At 49.8% G+C, this 18,076-nt stretch overlaps 2 protein-coding genes across 3 annotated transcripts; both read left to right on the forward strand.

The window, feature by feature from the left end:
• The first annotated feature begins 1,390 nt into the window (after nt 1–1,390).
• LOC142854421 (glutathione S-transferase theta-3) lies at nt 1,391–9,021 on the forward strand. Its single transcript, XM_075979952.1, has 5 exons — nt 1,391–1,632; nt 3,549–3,636; nt 6,034–6,184; nt 7,025–7,201; nt 8,070–9,021. Exons 1-5 carry the CDS (start codon nt 1,521–1,523, stop codon nt 8,265–8,267), a joined length of 726 nt encoding a protein of 241 aa, XP_075836067.1. The 5' UTR covers nt 1,391–1,520; the 3' UTR covers nt 8,268–9,021.
• Nucleotides 9,022–9,727: 706 nt separating this feature from the next.
• Nucleotides 9,728–12,187, forward strand: LOC142854422 (D-dopachrome decarboxylase). 2 transcript variants are annotated; one of them, XM_075979954.1, is made up of 4 exons: nt 9,728–9,923; nt 10,246–10,421; nt 10,764–10,836; nt 11,913–12,187. In XM_075979954.1, the coding sequence occupies exons 1-3, from the start codon at nt 9,816–9,818 to the stop codon at nt 10,834–10,836; spliced, it is 357 nt and encodes a 118-aa protein (XP_075836069.1). In that variant the 5' UTR covers nt 9,728–9,815; the 3' UTR covers nt 11,913–12,187. The 2 variants fall into 2 exon arrangements, with proteins under 2 accessions (XP_075836069.1, XP_075836068.1); XM_075979953.1 differs by lacking the exon at nt 10,764–10,836 and having other exon boundaries at nt 9,733–9,923.
• The last annotated feature ends 5,889 nt before the right edge of the window (nt 12,188–18,076 follow it).

Genomic DNA, 18,076 nt, shown 5'->3' on the forward strand with positions numbered 1-18,076 from the left:
TCTTTGAGATCCTCCCCCGGCCCCCACCCCGTGGCTGCCAAGAATGAAATCACTGGTAGGCATGGTAACTCATGTGTGTAATCCAGCACTCAGAAGGATGAAGCGAGAGAATCACTGAGAGTTCAAGGCCAGCCTGGGCTACACATTGAGGATCCATTCCAGCCTGGGATACAGTGTGAGACTGTATCTCAGCAACAAAACAAGACAACAACAGACAGAGCACGCTAAATCACAAATGCCCTTCAGACTTCTGGCTCTTGGAGAATCTCATCAGCAGGTGCCTTAGCTGCAGGCATGCAAATCCATCACTTGGCCAGGCCAGCTCTTGGACATGCCCCTTCATAGATCATCAGCCTTTCCTGACCTACAGAATTGATCAAGAGGAGAAAAAGCCCACATCAGCTCTCCTGGTCAAAGGTCATGCTCAAACGGGAAGCAGGAATGTGGGGCTCAGATTGCATCCTGGGATCACAGTCTAGCTGTTGGGGGTGGGGGAGTGGATTAGAAGGCAGCCCGGAAGGAGCTGTGAGAGGCTGGATAGTGGGGGTGGGAGTGGGTGGGTAGACAAAGGCAACTTGTGGAGAGCTAGTAAGCTCCAAAGGAAAAGCTATGGGAAAATGGAGAAGCCCCCCCCCCTCGTCTAGCTTCCACTGTGACAAGAAGACACTTTGCTGGGGGCGGGTGGGGGGATAAGTCTCCCCTTAACAGGAAACATTTAGGACTAGGAAGATAAAGCTGTTCTCAGCTTTCCCAGTGACTTGCCAAGACACGCTTTCCGAAATTGTCATTTGAGACACTGGTGAGTTTCCCTGGCAAAACCATGTAGTCATCCGTGCCCGTGAGTGCTATTGAACGCTTTTTGCCCTGGGTGGAGACGTTTAATCCAATCCCAGGCACACCTGCAATCCTCCCTCCCCTTAGTCTCTAGAAGAGGATTAGCTGGAATATAATAATGGGAAAGGCCAGGTCGCTTCCTCACAGGCTGTGAACCCAGCCTTTGCACACTTGGCCAAACATCACCCCCATCCTGATTCCTGGGCCCGGGGAACTGGGTGGGAAGGCAGTTGAACTTTCTCCTTTTCCGCATCAAGGATCTCTGAAGCCACTCCTCTCTCAGCCGTCTCCCTGAGTGGACAGAGAGAAAGTGAACTGTGGGCAGCAACACTTTTGCCCCTAAATTCAGCGATGGAAATGCCCTTCGCGTCCCTTTCCCCATTAGTACGCTCTGCTCCTCATTCTACCTAAGCACGGAGACACGAGGAGAAGCACCCAGGTACACAGTTAGGTTGATCGAAGCAGAACTAACCGGCAGCCCGCCTCTGATTGGCCCAAAGTTCTCATGAGCATCCAATGGGAGGAAAGGCTGCGTTCTGGCTCGGGTATAGGATTAGACGCCCGGAGGGCCTGCTCGCAGCCGTTCTTGTTTGCCGTTGTAGCTGCTTCCAGCTCTGTCTCCAGGGGGGCAGTTCCCCAAAGTCAGTCTCCGAGGTTTGTCCGCGGCCGCTCCTACAACCTCCACCATGGGCCTGGAGCTCTACCTGGACCTGATGTCCCAGCCCTGCCGTGCTGTCTACATCTTCGCCAAGAAGAACAACATCCCCTTCCAGCTGCGTACCATAGAGTTGCTCAAAGGTGAGCCGAGTTGGCTGGCAGGGTAGTCTGCAGCCTTGTGTACGCTGCACCTCTGCAGCGTTCTGAGTAGTCCTCGAACTCAGGCCAGGAGTGCAAACAGGAGAGGAAACGCCTGCTGCTCCCGTGAGGAAGCGGTTGTATCGGTTAGGAGCTGTGATTTTTTTAGAGTTATTTGTTTGTTTTATGTATGTATACAGTGTGTGTACAGGTACCCCGGAAGGCCAGAAGAGGGCTTTTTAAATCCTTCGGACCTGGAGTTACAGATGATTGTCGGCCACCTGACGTGGGTGCTGGGATCTGAACGTCGGTCCTCTGAAAGAGTAGCCTACCTCTCTAGCCACCTCAGCAGTGAATTTTCAGAGAACCTTTGCCTGGTGAATTAACATCCTTCCAAATACCCTATGCTAAGGCGCCGCCGTGGAAGCTCTGGTGGTGGGGCAGAGGCGGGGTATGAAAATCCCACCTCCTTTCACGGGAGAAAATAGGCTGAACTAACTCGTTTTCTTTGTGGAGGATCTCCATCTCAAGTGTCTGCATTCTGGGGCCGAAAAGAATTGGTTTACTTGGGTGTGCGACCTTCCACTAGGACTCTTGCACGTCTCCTACCCACCAGGTCAAGTCCCAGGCTTGCTTGCCATCGTGTGTGTGCGTGTGTGTGTGTGTGTGTGTGTGTGTGTGTGTGTGTGTGTGCGTGTGTGTGCGTGCATGTGCGCGTGCACGCGCACGCACCTGGTGATACTGGGACCAAACCAGTAGTCACCACTGAGCAACACTCCCAGCCCTCTCTGTGCTTGTCATTTTGAGACTGAGTTGCTGAGTTGTCCAGGCGTTGCACTCACTCTTAGCCCTTTCAAGCCCTGAGCCCGGGATCCTTCAGTTTGCCACGGAGCTGGAATTACAGGCTTGCCTGGGCATGCCACCTCCCCTTCTAGAAGTTTGCTTTCTGGGTGTTTCCTGTCAGCTAGAGGGTTCTGTGAAAGGACAGTGGGAGAGGCCAGCACTCTGACTGGAGTTGGAATGTTGCTCTGGTTAGTCTGAGAAACAAAACAAAACACAGCCCCTGCGCCAGAACTCAGTGGAGGCAGGGCCACAACTGGTGGACATGGTCACGTGGTCATGTGGGGTGGGGTGGGATGGGGGAATGACAGGCAGAGAATTTAGAACTTAATTGTTCTGCTGAGTCCTCCCACCAGCTGTCTTTGGGACTTTCAACTTGGGCTGCAGGACAGGGAGCTGCACATAGGCAGTTTGGAGAAGGAGGATGGGCCAAGGTGATGGTATCCATTCAGTGGAAAGAGAGAGAGGCCCACAAATGAATCTAGACTCCTGGCTTCACCAATGCCTGCATACGCAACTCATATTGACTGGGCAACCCCCCTTGTAAATCAGATCTGGCTTAGGCACGGTGATCAGAAGAGAGGCAATGAGTTTGGTCTGGGAACCCCAAGTGGGGAGGAACTTTGAAGGCTTGGCACAGAAAAGGAAGAATTGAGCTGCTAGGGGCCAGGTGGCTGAATGGAGGGCACTTGTCCCTGGCAAGAGCCACGCTGAGCTGAGAACCGAGAAGAGGGAGAGCTGGAGCTCTGGGGTGGACATAGGTCACCTGGTCTGGTCAGAAGAACCCACCGAGTTCTTGCCTGGGATAGGAAGATGGTTCAGAGCCCAGGGAATGAGACTGGGTGTCTGCCTAGAGTGACTGTAGGCCATAACTGCACAGAACCACCTCGTTCCCATACCCAAGTGGACACAGAGGTGAAAGCAAATGGATTTGAGATAGGATCGATATCTGTGATCCACTGGCCAGCACAGTGGCTTCCTCTTCGCTGAGACTTTGTGTGGAAAACTGGTGCCTGAATGGAGGGAAGGCTACCAACAGCCCCAGAGTCCTCTTCCTGACCGTTCTGGTCTCTCTGCAGGCCAGCACTACACTGATGACTTTGCCCAGGTGAATCCCTTGCGGAAGGTGCCCGCTTTGAAGGATGGGGACTTCGTCTTGGCAGAGAGGTAATGTGTTTCTGGCTTGTAGCCAAGTTGTGTGAGGCAGGCCACTTGTCTGAGCCCATGGCCAACAACTTGGACTGTGGGCTCTGTGTCAGCCCCAGGGGTAGGATTGGATGAAACTCAGATAGGTACCCAGGGCTGAGGTAGGGCTTTTGAAGACATGGTATGCCTACCACCCTCTGCATTTTTGGATGAGGAAACTAAGCCAGGGGTATGGGGGCAGGGGGACAGGCTGCTTCCCAGCTCCTTGATGGACGGATGCAAGAGCAGCAGCGGGAGAGACGGACAGGGAGGAAGGGCATCCCTGGCAGAGACACAGGTCCCGGCAGGGGAGGTAAGGAGTTGGTGAGGGGAGGAAGTGAGCCAGGCCATAATGGTCAGGAGAATCTTGCAGCCTGCCTGACTGGCAGCCAGAGTGCTTCTTTATTTATACAGACTTTAGTAGGCAGGGATACATTCATGTTGTTCCAAAACATAGGTCGTGTCATTTCTGTTTTTGCACATTGTCTCACTTCCTTTTGCTCATCTTTTAGTCATCATTAATAAGCAGTGGCAGAACAGTTATCATTGCCAATCATTTTCCCTCGTTTTTTTGTTTGTTTGTTTTTTTTTTTTTTTTTTTTTTTTTTGGATTTTCGAGACAGGGTTTCTCCATAGCTTTTGGTTCCTGTCCTGGAAATAGCTCTTGTAGACCAGGCTAGCCTCGAACTCACAGAGATCCGCCTGCCTCTGCCTCCCGAGTGCTGGGATTAAAGGCGTGCACCACCACCGCCCGGCTTTCCCTCGTTTTGACATCATTGATAAACAGTTATCATTTTAAATAACACTTATTAACTCCATAACCCAATTTTTAAGATTCTAGAGACATATGACAACCTGTTCTCAGGCCGGTAGCTTTTGTGGACACTAGACAAAAACAAAATCTCCAAGCCAGCCTGAGCATACTGCCATGTCCCAAGCAGTGAATTATCAACTCGTAATGGTCAGAGGGCCCAACAAAAGTTCTCAGACCAAAGCTGCTAGAGTTATTATTCAAATTCTGGAATAATACAATGTTTATATCTTTATAGAATTTGTCTGTATGTCAAATGCCAGGATTAGTCCTGGCACTCCGTTGTTCCTTGGCCATGCGACACCACAGTGACTGTGCATGTGCTAACTTTCCTCAGAAAGGGAGGTCCTGACATCTCATTCTTTTATCGTCTTTCTACTTCATCCTTTGCCCATCAATATGAGTCTCTCTATAGGGCAGAGGTAACCTTGGCTATATAATATATATAAACCTCTTCACACCATATATATACGATCTGATCTGTGGCCAACTCCTCCAGCCCACCGAATCTTGTTGACCTTTTTGAGTTTACTTTGTTTTGAATATCTTGTTCCTGCATAGGTATAGGAACAGATGTTTCAAGAATGTCTTGTAGCCTCCTAAAGAGGCCTCTGGCTTCTTTATGTGTGTCACAACCTTCAAGGCATAAGGAAGACTTTCAATTAGATAAGGATATTTCCCTCAAAGTGTGTTCAGGACTGTCCTGGGGGAAGCTTAGAAGCAGCATTCATGGGAGATGTAAATGATTCATAAGAAATTTTCCATCAATCTAATATTTCCAAATTGTACAAATATTAAAAGTCCCCCGAGTATGCGACAGGTGGAGATGAAAAGCGAAGGTGGCACAGGGACCATCATGCGGCTCAGCTTGTCAAGCAGCTGGGCTGGCATTATCACCTTTGCCATTCATATCAGATATGGCTGTGCCAAGGATGGACCGTGCCAAAGAGCAGCTATACCAGGCTCTGCAAATACCACATCTACCACATATCCTGGGGTAGGCAGGGGAGTGGGAGCTGCTTCCCTTGAAGCCAAAGGCTCACCCGTTGAACTTAGTCACCTTCTGCCAAGCACCCAGCAGCACCAGGTCACTGTCTGTCCCTGGAGCTTGAGCAGAACCTAATCTGGGCCCGCATGGAACTCTTATTTTGGAGGGAGGCGTGGCAATGACTTAACAGATGGAGGAGACACCGGTCGGGGGTGTGACTGCAAGTGAGGGGTTAGGAGGGCAGCCTGCTGCAGAGGTGGGAACTTCCAGTGTGGGTGTGCAGGTATGTGGGAGGTGTGCTCTTGCCAGAAGGACCATGCAGGAGTACAGGCTGAAGGGCTGAGGCCGGCACTGCTGGGGTGAAGGAGCTGGGGGGTGCGTTGGGAGATGGGGAAAGGCTTGGACCTTTCCCGTGGGCAGGAGAACCTGAGCAGAGAATTCCCATCCCCCTTGTGTTTGAAAGGGTTCCCAGGCTGGCTAAGAAGGCACTTGGAAATTCAGGCACAAGACACTCTGGCTATGGACCAAGGTGACTTAAGAATGACCAGGGCGTGTTCTCCTCCCCTCTGCTTTCCTCCAGTGTGGCCATCTTGCTCTATCTGAGTAGGAAGTACAAGGCCCCTGACCACTGGTACCCTCAGGACCTTCAGGCTCGAGCCCGTGTAGACGAGTACCTGTCTTGGCAGCACACAGCCCTCCGGAGTAGTTGCACCAGGGCCATGTGGCAGAAGGTGAGCCACAGGACAAAGGGCAGGGTCCCCTCTCAGGCCGCATCAGAGGTGGTGTTCCCGGTTGAAGTGAAAGTTCTTGGGCCAGTGGTGTGTCTCAGTGGGTGTAAAGGCAGTGGCTATCAGGCAAGCCTGACAACCCGAGTCCAATCCCTGCGACCCGCATGGTAGAAGGAAAGAACCGGTTCCTGCAAGTTGCCTTCTGACCCCCCGCAAGCATGTGTGGTGAGAGAGGCATGCACTTGCGTGTGTGAGAGCATGTGTGCATGCACTCAAAAGAAATAGATAAAACAAATACATTTTCTTTTTTTTTAAAAGCAATTTTTTCTAATATTTATTTATTATGTACACAGTGCTATGTCTGCATATATGTATGCAGGCCAGAAGAGGGCGCCAGATCTCATTACAGATGGTTGTGAGCCACCATGCGGTTGCTGGGAATTAAGAGCAGTCACTGCTCTTAACCGCTGAGCCATCTCTCCAGACCCCAAACAAATACACTTTCAATTAAATGTTATGTTTAAGCTTTTCAACTTAGGGATCTTAGCATTCCATCACGAAATGTCATAGGTTAATGCTAGAGGCACTCCTGAGTACTGGTGTTAGCCCAGTAAACTCCCTCCACAGTGTATCAACTACCTTGTCTCTCTTGAGAAGTCCCACTTGAATAAAATGGGGATCTGGAGTAGGGACAGGATGGCAGCAGCAGCTACACCGTGGAGGGCTTTGTGTTGAGGTCTTGGTCCTGAGAGCCAGGAATGACTTGCTGCAGGAAAAGGGTAAGAGCGAGACAAAAACTGAGTGTTGGGCAGAGCCAAATGTTTCTTTTCGCTGGTCCACCAGATGATGTTCCCTAAGTTCCTGGGGCAGCCGGTGCCCCCAGAGATGTTGGCATCCACTTTGGCTGAACTGGACAGGTGCCTGCAGATGCTGGAGGACAAGTTCCTGCGGGACCAGGCCTTCCTTACGGGATCCCATATCTCCATGGCTGACCTGATGGCCATCACAGAGCTGATGCATGTGAGTGCTGTGGACTGGGGCGATCTGCTGGACGACGGAGAGGCCTGGGGGGGGAGCCCTTGCTCATGCTCACTTCTGGCTGTGGGGCCCTGGATAAGTCACTTTTCCCTCTGAGCCTGAGTCTTCATCTATAATGTGAATTTTAAAATATTTTATTAGCATATATTAATTGTACATAATAGGTTTCGTTATGACTTTCATACATGTATATAATGTATTTTGATCAGATTCACCCCTTTCTGTCTCTTGTCCCCTCCTCGTCTCTCACTAGCTTTCATTCTACTATCATGTTGTATGTGTGTGTCTGTCTGTCTGTCTGTTTCAGCGAGTTTCATCAAGGCTGTTTACTGGAGGATGGGTGAGGATTTGTTTACAAAAGCGTGGGCGCCTTGCCAGTGGCCACAGAAGAAAATGTCCTCTCTCGACAACTATTATCCTCAGAGAGGGGTGAGACCCCAAGTGTCCTTTGTCCCTCCTGGACAGGATGCTAGTGGGTCCCGTAATATGCAAATGCTATACCATTCCATTCCCAGAAGTCAGTGTTCCCCAGGACTCCTCTTCCTTTTCTGCCGTCTCTTCTATTCTTTCCACTTCTTCCCCAGTATTTCCTTCCTAAGCCTTGGGAGGGGATGGCATAAAATGCCTGATTTATGATTGAGCTTTTGACCATCATGTTTCTTAGCATTACCAAGTAAATCCTTATAACTTCTTCCGATGGGGGCATTGAGAGGCGCATCACACATGGTGGAGGAGGGAAGATGCGGGGGGGGGGGCAGCGGGGCAGGCGGGAGGGGAATCCTGAAATAGGCCATGCTGCCTTTGTAGATGGTGGAACTTAGCCCCTCCTCTACTTGACTTCTCTCCACAGCCTGTCAGTGCTGGCTGCAAAATCTTCGAGAGCAGACCCAAACTGGATGCCTGGCGTCAGCGTGTGGAAGCTGCCGTGGGGGAAAACCTCTTCCAGGAGGCCCACGCAGTTGTCCTGAAGGCCAAGGACATGCCTCCTTTGATGGACCCTGACTTGAAGGAGAAACTGAAACTCTCGGTGCAGTGTTTGTTATATTGAGGGAGTGGCCCAAACCTGTGGCGCCATCAAGGGGAAACTCTGGGCTGTGCAAATGAAGAGATTAGGCAGACTGTCCCCATGGCTGTCACTAGGCCGTGGAGTCTCTGGTCCATAATTTCCTTTAGGCATCATCAGCGTTCCTTCTGTATCCCCCACCCTGCTTGTGCTGTGACACCAGCTTTTACCTGACCTCTGGAGAGAGCTGCAGGAAAAGCCCTGGGGAAACACTTGCTTTGAAACTTTACAAACCATTGAACTGTGAGCTTGGCCCACCCTCCAAGTCACACCTTTCTGGCTGCATTCACTTCAGGCTCCTCTTCTGCTCTCCTGTTGCTCCCCACCTCAAGCCCTTCCCATATCTTTTGACATTTGGCACCTTGTGTCCCCTTTGGGCTCCTCGTTCCCAGTGCTTCCCTTCCTCTGTTTTGGCAGGCAGGATCTATGACCCCTGGCTTGAGCACTTGTCACAGATCAGAAGGCCTTTGTCTTCTGGGTCCTTCTCCTTCTGGAGTGATGCTGCCTGCCATAAATAGGGTATAGGGTTGGTTCATGAAGTTCTTTGCAGGGTGGAAGTTTCTGACAGTGTCCTGACCTTCCAAATTCTGCCAAGCAGTGCTGCTTGTTCCAAGTCTCCTTACCCTGACTGCTGTCTTCTGAGTGTCTCTAACTCCAAATTGTCAGGCTACTTAATCTTGTGCTGTAGGACCTCTGGTCTGTGCATTACCTAATAAATAAATTGCTAATAGAACAACAAGAGTGATGGTCGAGTCTCTCAATCCATTTGCTTACATTTCCTTTAGTATGTACACCTAGATTGCTTTTGTGTATGTGTGTGTGTGTGTGTGTTTATGTGGGGTTTTTTTGGGGGGGGGGCGGGGGTTCAAGACAGGGTTTCTCTGAAACTCGGTCCGCAGACCAGACTGGCCTTGAACTCAGAGTGCCACCTGCCTCTGCCTCCTGAGAATGTTGGGATTAAAGGCGTGCACCACCACTGCCCGGCCAGATTGCCTTGTTTTAAATGGTTCTGCTACCCTCTCATCACTCACAGAAGAGGCTACAAACCCAGGTAGTTTAAGGTCCAACTGGAGATGCCCTTGTTCTAGGGTCTTGCCCAAGCGCATCTCACTCACAGGTGATACCTGGTCTCAAGACTGTTCAAAAGAAGTGTAATTCCTATATTGAATTTGAAATAATCATAATCATAATCATTCAAGAAACTTTAAGCCAGCCTGGCGCTGTGAAGTCTACAGAAATATATGGGTTGTGGGCGTTTCGCTGGGACACTCAGAGGGAAACAGCCCACTGCTGACTGGGAGGGCCAAAGGCTCTGAAACTAGGAGTTAGGTAAGTTGGAGCCAGCACACGTGATTGCAGAAGAGGAGTAGTCCGGGTAGCCAATCCAGAACTGCCGATGCTGCCCGGCCAATGAGAAGCTTAGCTGCGCCTCCCTCTCAACGCTCCGCCCCGCTCCCCTTTTCTGGAACCTCTGCTGGCTCCGGCGGCTCTCTCTGCGCAGTTGCGGCTTTGCGATCCCTCTCGCCCCCCAACATGCCATTCATTGAGTTGGAAACGAACTTGCCAGCTAGCCGCATACCTGCAGGGCTAGAGAAGCGACTGTGTTCGGCCACCGCCGCCATTCTGGACAAACCCGAAGACGTGAGCTAGGGTCGGGGAGCCCTGGGCGAGTGGAAGTTGTGGGTTAGGGGTCAGACCTCCCAATGACCCTTACTCTTCTCACCAGAGACCCCACCTGCCTGCTAACCTCAGACCTTGCGTGTCCCATCCTCCCTTCCCAGGTCCCTTCCTGGTTGCCCCTCCTAGGCGTGACCCTGACGTCTCTGACTTCCAGGGTTCCTAGACCAGTGCCCCAAACCCTCATCCCTCAGACCCTCCCACCTTAAGACTTTGGCTTGCCGGTTCCCGGACGCCAGCCCGGCCTGCCTACGCTTTAGGACTTTAACTTTTATGCTCCTTGCAGCGCGTGAGTGTGACGTTACGGCCTGGCATGACCTTATTGATGAACGGATCCACAGAGCCCTGCGTCCAGCTTCTGGTCTCTTCCATCGGCGTTGTGGGCACGGCAGAGCAGAACCGCAGCCACAGCTCCCGCTTCTTCGAGTTCCTCACCAAGGAGCTGGCCCTGGACCAGGACCGGTATGTGTAGGGCAAGTGAGGGAACTTAGCTGGAACTGCTGAGCCGCCAAAGCAGTGGTCCTGACTCCCCGCTGAATGCGGTTGGTGTGGGGGACATTATCTGCTGGTTCCAGAAAGCACTCCAGGACCTAGTGTAAGGAGATGCATCTGCTCCTTAGGCCCTGGAACGGTGGGCTGTGTTTAGAATAGTTGTAAGATTTTGATTCCTTCGAAGACCTGCAGCCATCCCTGTTAGCCCCGAGTAAGGATGGCATGGGAAACCCCTGTGTTTCTGTGTGTGTACTGAGAATGTGGTCAGGTACCCTGAGAACCACTGTGGCCTCTGCCCTGTCTCTGAACCAGGGTGTCTGGTCTTCAGGGAGAACCTTTCCAGAGGGAATCTGGTTATGTCCTGAGGCAAAGAACTTTGGACTAGGTAAGATAAGGTTCGAGGAGAGTCACCGGGTAGCTAGCTACAAGACCCTTGGCCCAGGTAGCTGTAAACACCTTGATTTGAGGGCTACCACAGCTAAGAGATCCCAGATAAATCTGGACTTGAACCACCTCCAATTTGTAGCCTTCTCTTCCATAAAAGCAGTGGGTCAGGCTGAGTGACTTCCCTCTCTGACAAGAAGGTGTCCCCTTTCCTTCTCTCAAAAACAAAATCTAAAACCAACCAACCAAAAAACCCCAAACAACAACAAACAATAACAACAACAACAAAAACACCTTACACTCTGAAGCAGGGTTAGGGTCTCATATTCCTGAGCCTAGTCCATGTCTGTGAGGCATGGGGAAAATTTTGAAAGAACCTTCCAGAATGGAGTCCTTTTTGGCTCAGGAAAGTTGGTAATGACTGCTTGGGGTGGCTGCTTAAACTCCATCCTTCAGTCCTAGAGACAGTTAAATGCCTTTTTAACTGTAACACTCTCGAGCTCGGCATGTACCAGGGTTGCTACACCCATTACCTCGTTTGACCCTTAAGTGCTTCTGTGCAGATTTGGTATCTTCAAGAGGTAGATAATTGCGTTAGACCAACTTTACAGTGTCAGCCCTGAGCACAGCGCCCCCTGGTGCCAGGCAATCACTAGACACTTTTTAAAAAATCTCTGATGAATCAAATTCCACAGATTTGACTCAGGGTTGACCTTTGCCTGGCTTTGAGCTGGATTTTGGTTAAAAACAAAATAACTGTGCCCTGAGCATGCCCAGAGGAATCTGAAGTTAGGAGGAGGACTGTCCCTCTCAGCCCTTATACAGCCTGACATATGCAACTGTGTACAGAATAAACTTACCAAAGTACATTTATGTCTGTCCTGGGCCTATGTACAGCCATCATCGTGCACCTGACTGTCTCGTTGCAAGGGTCATTAGCTGGGGTGGGCAGACTGGTAAAATACCCTATAGGCTGATGTGGGCTGGCCTGAGCTCTTACCTTGGCATGTCTGCCAGGGACATTGGCAGATGAGGAGTTTGCCAAGGAGTTGACTTTTTTTTTTCTGCTTCCTGAAGGATATGTATCCGCTTCATCCCCTTGGAGGCCTGGCAGATTGGAAAGAAAGGAACTGTCATGACGTTTCTATGATTGAAACAAAGAAGCCAGGGTGCCTGCTGAGCCTGTCCAGAGCCCTCTAGAGAGGCTTCCTGGCAGACTTGTGGCCAGTAGACACCACTGCCAAATACCTCCTTTGTATATGTGTCTGTGGTTTCACTGCACACTTTGTTTTTTCTTCTCCAGTCTCATGAATAAATATGAGGTCAAATAAAGGAAGAGAGTGTAACCCCAACATGGCTTCTCTGCTTCTGTTACCCCTCTTTGGCATCCTGGATGCTCTCGAGGGTGTGATCTGTTCATCAGGGCAAAGGATGGGGTGCTTCCTGTTCACAGGGCTGCTGTTTCATGTTTGCTAAAATCTGGGGTGCAGACACTTGGAAGGTCTGCTTTCCACACCCGTGTGCAGACCACTGGGGACGTGAGAGCAACTGGTCTGGAGGGAGGGAAAGACAATCCTTACCTTGGCCTGGGCTATCACTGTTGACTGATGAGCTGGGCCTGGAGAATGAGGCTGGCTGCATTTCAGGGATCATCCCAGGGGCTTCACTGTGTTGCTTGAGTCTTGTTGATGCCAAATGCAGGGAATGTAATATCTGCTAGCATGCCAGGTCCAGAGATGTGATTCCTTCCACTAGAAACGGAACAGCTGCTATTCCCACTTCCCATCCACATGGCTTTGTATTTCAGACTCTACAGACAGAGTGAGGAGCCCAAAGGAGTCTCTGTCTCTTCTTTTCCATACGTTCTATGCAGAGCTTAGTGCTTATAACCCATAGATACCCCTGCATGGTTAGATGGTTGGCTATCCTCATCTTCAGACACCGATGAAACTTCACATTACGCTTTTTATCCCATAAGCTCATAAAGTTAGTTTCCAGTGGTGTTTGCCTAGGCCTGCTGTTGTGAGTGTTGCTGCTGGGGCCTCTCATTGAAGGCTCTGCCTTGGAGACCCTTCGGGCTCCCTGTAGTTTAGCATACTTCCCAGGCTGGAATGAGGTAGCTTCTGATGTGTAATGTGAGGTGAGGGCAGCTGGCTGAGTGATGTGGAACATGGTGCTAGCTGTAGGGTTTGCAGAAGTATTGGCCATAGATGTGGGGGATGATGGGAGACAAAGTCAGCCTCCGGGCATGCGGCTGATGGAGACAGTATCCTGTGCTGAGACCATACAACACCTCCGGAACAGAGTCCAATTCACAGAGCATATTCTAACAACTATGTGAACGAGATGCTGTGTTCAGGCCATTGACCAGATGCGAGGTGTGAGCCTCTTGAAGAGGAATGAGAGAGTCTAGGAACTCCCAGAGAGTAGGTAGCAGTGGCCTTTTGTTACCTAAGAGGATGTTCTCACCCCAGGAGAGTAAGGAGGTCGGTAGCATTGCTGCTAGCTCTGTCTGTTCTAGGGGAGATGGCAGGAATGGATCCAAGTCCTTATGAGGTTTTGTTTCTTTTGTGACATCCTGAGATCAGATAATGGAATGGCCCAGTGCATTGATGTTCGACCCTTGGCAAATTGCCTACCCTTTCAGCTTCTTTCCTCCTCTGTACCATATGGAGATGAAAATATCCCCCCAGATGGCTGGAGAATGACCATGGTACCTTCTCTTCCCACTGCATTTCCCCAATGTTGACATCCTACCTACCATATCTAAGCCACAGTACCAAGGAAGGCCCCTGACCACTAATACCTCCAGATCTGTAGTCCTAAGCCCTTTGGATGTCTGCAGAGTTGCTGTACCAGGCCTGCATGGCACGGGGCAAGTCATGGTGACAGTGGGCACAGGCACACCTCCTAGGGAATGCTGCTTCCTGATTTTTAAAAACAATCTAGGGCTTTAGAACACCAGGTCCTGAAAAGCCAGAGACAGCCAAACCTAACCACCTGTGTCACAGCACTAGAACCAAGGTATGGAGCCCTGGCAGTCTCCCCGTGTGCCTTGCCCCCTGAGCTTCCAGGAGTTAGTCCTGTCCCTTATGTTTATACATACTCTGGGCCACCTGGAAATACTTTCTAGAAATCACAGTTGGCTATAGACATTATTCCCTAAACAGTTATTAGGTGAAAAAACATCCACATTAGGAATAAGCAAAGAGACGTTTCAATAATGTATGGAAGTGGGAAATTTTAAGGAGAAAAGACGGCTAATGCAGAGAGCTTTAGCTGTTTCTTGGAAGAGTCTTGTCCTCTTGTTTGGCTACTGTTGCTCCTCATTGGCCAGGCTTCAGAGAAATAATTTAAGGCTTTGGGTAAAATGGCCAAGGGAACCTAGTTCCACCCGTTCCCTGGCAAACAGCTGGCCACCAAAGCTGGCAGGGAGAGAGACCTTTCTCTGCACGGCTTCACGGATTGGTGCTTGTTTTCCAGAGTGTAAAGCTGTCTGACTTTGAGATGGAGGTTACTTGCTTAAAACCCTGTGGCATGGCTATTATGGTGAACTGGGGTAATGCCCCTTAAGGGGTATGTGGTGTGAACCTTCATCTAATCAGGATTTAGGACTGTGACTCATTCTTAAAGTCACTTGAAAGATGGGGGAGCCCCCAGCCCAGATGCAGCGGGTGGGAGGGTTCTCGACACTGCCACCGTGTGGTAGCATCATGAACAGCAGGTCTTCCTATGGATGTCTGCTCAGATGGAGACCGAGCCTTGGCACATTAGCAGCCAAGCCAGGCATAGAGTGTCTGTCTCTCTGCAAATGAGGTGGTTAACGTTCTTCCTTCCTTTCGTGTATGGGAGTTTTACTCCATGTATGTCTATGTACCATTTACTTTCCCAGTAACCTCAGAGGCCAGGAGATGTCGGATTCCCTGGGACAGGACTTACAGAAGAGCTGTTGTGTGAGTGCTGGGAAGTGTGGGAATTAGACCCCTGTCTTCTGGAAGAACAGCCAGTGCTCTTAACCGCTGAGCCAACTCTCTGTTAACTTTCTTATAACTAGAACAAAGGGTTGAGAGCATCTGTGAGCTGGATGCTCCTCCCAAAAACACCTCCTAGCAGAGGCATGGGTGGGTAGATGTCAGTTTCAGGTACCGCTCCATGCAGAAATGCTAGTGACCTCACAGCGGTTGTTGCCCATTCCTATGTCAAACAAAGAGAACTCACTTAACATGAGTTCTTTACCTCATCCCTTCCTTCCTTGGCATTCTGAGCCATCACGGGCAGTGGATTTGGCTTATGAAAATTGGGCTTATTTGATAATAGAAGTGGTATGTTTCCTGTTTTCATGGCTTTGACTTGACTGGGGAGGCCAGAGACTCAGCCTGGAGAGTTATGTTCTCTGTAGCTACTTCTAGGCTAGTGCAGTTAGTTAGTCTTGCCTGGAACTTTCTGAACACCTTGCTATCCTGAAGTTCCTGTACTGTGGTTTGGATGACCTGGGGCATGCAGTCTTCACAGAGTGCCGTGATGGCCAGGGAACAGGGCTGGCTGGGATTTCGAGACCTCCTCTGGTCCCTCTAAGAACATGAATGGGAATGCATGCCTGCTACTGGAAACTGAAGGAATGCCATGTCTCATGTCTTACATCCCAACACAGTTTCCTCTCCTGCCTCTCCTCCCCACTACTTCCCCTCTCCTCTGAACCACTTCTCCGTTTCCCTTCAGAAAACGACAGGCCTCCCAGGGATATCAACCAAACATGGCATATCAAGTTGCAATAAGACTAGGTACCTCTCCTCATATTAAGGCTAGACAAGGCAACCCAGTAGGAGGAAAAGAGTCAGACAGCCCTGCTCTCACTGTTAGGAGTCCCACAAGAAAACCAAGGTTCACAACTACAACATATATGCAGACTTATGCAGGCTCCCTGATTATCAGTTTGGACTCTGTAGAAATGCCTTCTTGACTCATTTACATGTCCTGTCTTGCCTGTGTATTTCCAGTGGGAAGGGCTTATAGTATCTCTGCATCTCAGTTGCTTTTCCAAATGTTGATGCAGTTGACAGCCATGACCCAAACTCTGCTCGGTACTGTTTTCCTGAGCAGACATTTAATGATCTATATTATAGTGTGTGCCAATGAAACATCAACTTGAGAATCTTAGTCTGTAGAGTATACATAGTTGCTAAAGTCAGTTACCAATAGAACCTTCCTGTTTCTGCTGTGTTCTTACTTGAGCATGGCTGAAGCCATTCACAAAATGTAGTTGCAGAGTTCCTCCTGCCTTACTGTCCAGTTGTTTCTGCACTCAATCCTTCTGCCCAGGTATCCTGGTGGCTGAAGTAGCTTAAGAGATGTTTACAGGTCTAATGTTAATAGTTACAGACCTGATGGCATATGACCTTTCCTGGGGGGACATTAATAGATGTCTATTCACCCCACACTAATGACAGACCAAAGAAAGTGGCTTGCGTGAGTGTGGGTGGGGGTTTGCTTCCAGAACACAAGTGACTCAAATGTAGATGCAACACCGAGTGTGCGTGACCACGCAAAAATAGATATTCCCAGAGCTCCCTGAACCATGTGCAGGCAGCCTGGCTGCCACGGAAGTCTCCTCTTCCTAGTCATTGTTAGCCCCTCATCTAACTTTCAGAAGGTGTCTCAATTTGCTTTTCTATTGCTGGGATAAAAACAAACACACGACAAAAAGCAACTTGGAGAGGAAAGGATTTATTTCACCTTCTACCTTACAGTCGGGGCAGAAACTGAAGGCAGGAACCTGGAGGCCAGACTTGAAGCACAGACCATGATGCCTATGGCTTCCTCAGCTTGCTTTCTTATACAACCTGCAACCACCTGCCTAGCTGGAGCATTACCCAGTGGCCTGGGCCCTCCTTCACCAATTATTAACCAAGAAAATCACTTATAGACTTGCCTATATGCCAATCTTTGTACTGGACTGATTGGATTGAATTATTTAGCATGATTCTTACTGCTATTAGTTTTTTTTTTTTGCCTGTTGTTTTTTTTTTTTTGTTTGTTTTTGTTTTCCAAGGCAGAGTTTCTCTGTGGAACAGCCTTAGCTGTACTGGAACTCACTTTGTAGACCAGGTTGGCGTTGAACTCACAGAGATCTGCTCGCCTCTGTCTCCTGAATGCTGGGATGAAAGGCGTGCCCTCCCCCCAAGCGTTTTATTAACTCTCAAGAGACTAACCTCTCCTATAGTGGACCGTTATCAGGAGACTTTGGACGGGAGGTATTTCAAGTCAAGACCCGAAATACTTCTCTATACCCCTTTCTGAACTGGGTCTGCTCCCTGCCCTTTTGCTTTAAACCATTTGGGTTTCTAAGTCTTTCAGTACATATCTCTAATCTCTGGTACATATCTCTAATTTCTGCCTTGGGAGACAAAGGCAGGCACATATCTGTGAGTTTGAGGTTAGCCTGGTATAAATTACCAAGTTCCAGACCAGGGCAATATAATGGAACGAGAAAGTTCCAGCTCCCCCATCTAGTCCTGCCTGCGTTTTTCTGCGTTTCTATTACCTTGAGGACACCTGCCCTGGGTCTTTGTTAGGAATGCCTTTCTTTTTTTTTTTTTAATTTATATTTTCTGTATGAGTGCTCTGCATGCCAGAAGAGGCTATTAGATCCCATTATAGATGGTTGTGAGCCAGCATGTGGTTGCTGGGAATTGAACTCAGGTCCTCTGGAAGAGCAGCCAGCGCTCTCAACCGCTGAGCCATCTCTCCAGCCCCCATGGAATGCCTTTCTTATAGTGACTGCGGGAGCCGTAGTCTATAAACTCTCGCCTTATAAACGCTGCAAGGGGTAGTATGTGATGGCGTTGGCCAGTAACGTCAGAAGCCCGAGACGGAAGCAGCCACAACTTCGAAGAACTTAAGAAGAACAATTGGGGCTGGAGAGATGGGCTTAGCGATTAAGAGCACAGACTGCTCTTCCAGAAAGACCCGAGTTCAATTTCCAGCACTCACATGGCAGCTCACACCTGTCTGTGACTCCAGTTCCAGGGAATCTGACACCTTCACACTAATGCATATTAAAAAAAAAAAAAAAAAACAAGTCTTGCAGGAGCTCAGGACTCTTGCACGAGAACAGTAGCCACGCGCGGGAATTACAGAGACACAGCACAGTCTCCAGGGCGCCTGCGAATCCGCTCAGACTGCAACGGCGCGAGCGCCCACGCCGATTGGCTGACAATGCCGGCACCCCAGCCAATGAGAGT

The sequence above is a fragment of the Microtus pennsylvanicus genome, chromosome 7, assembly GCF_037038515.1.
Source record: "Microtus pennsylvanicus isolate mMicPen1 chromosome 7, mMicPen1.hap1, whole genome shotgun sequence".
Classification (NCBI taxonomy): Eukaryota; Metazoa; Chordata; class Mammalia; order Rodentia; family Cricetidae; genus Microtus; species Microtus pennsylvanicus.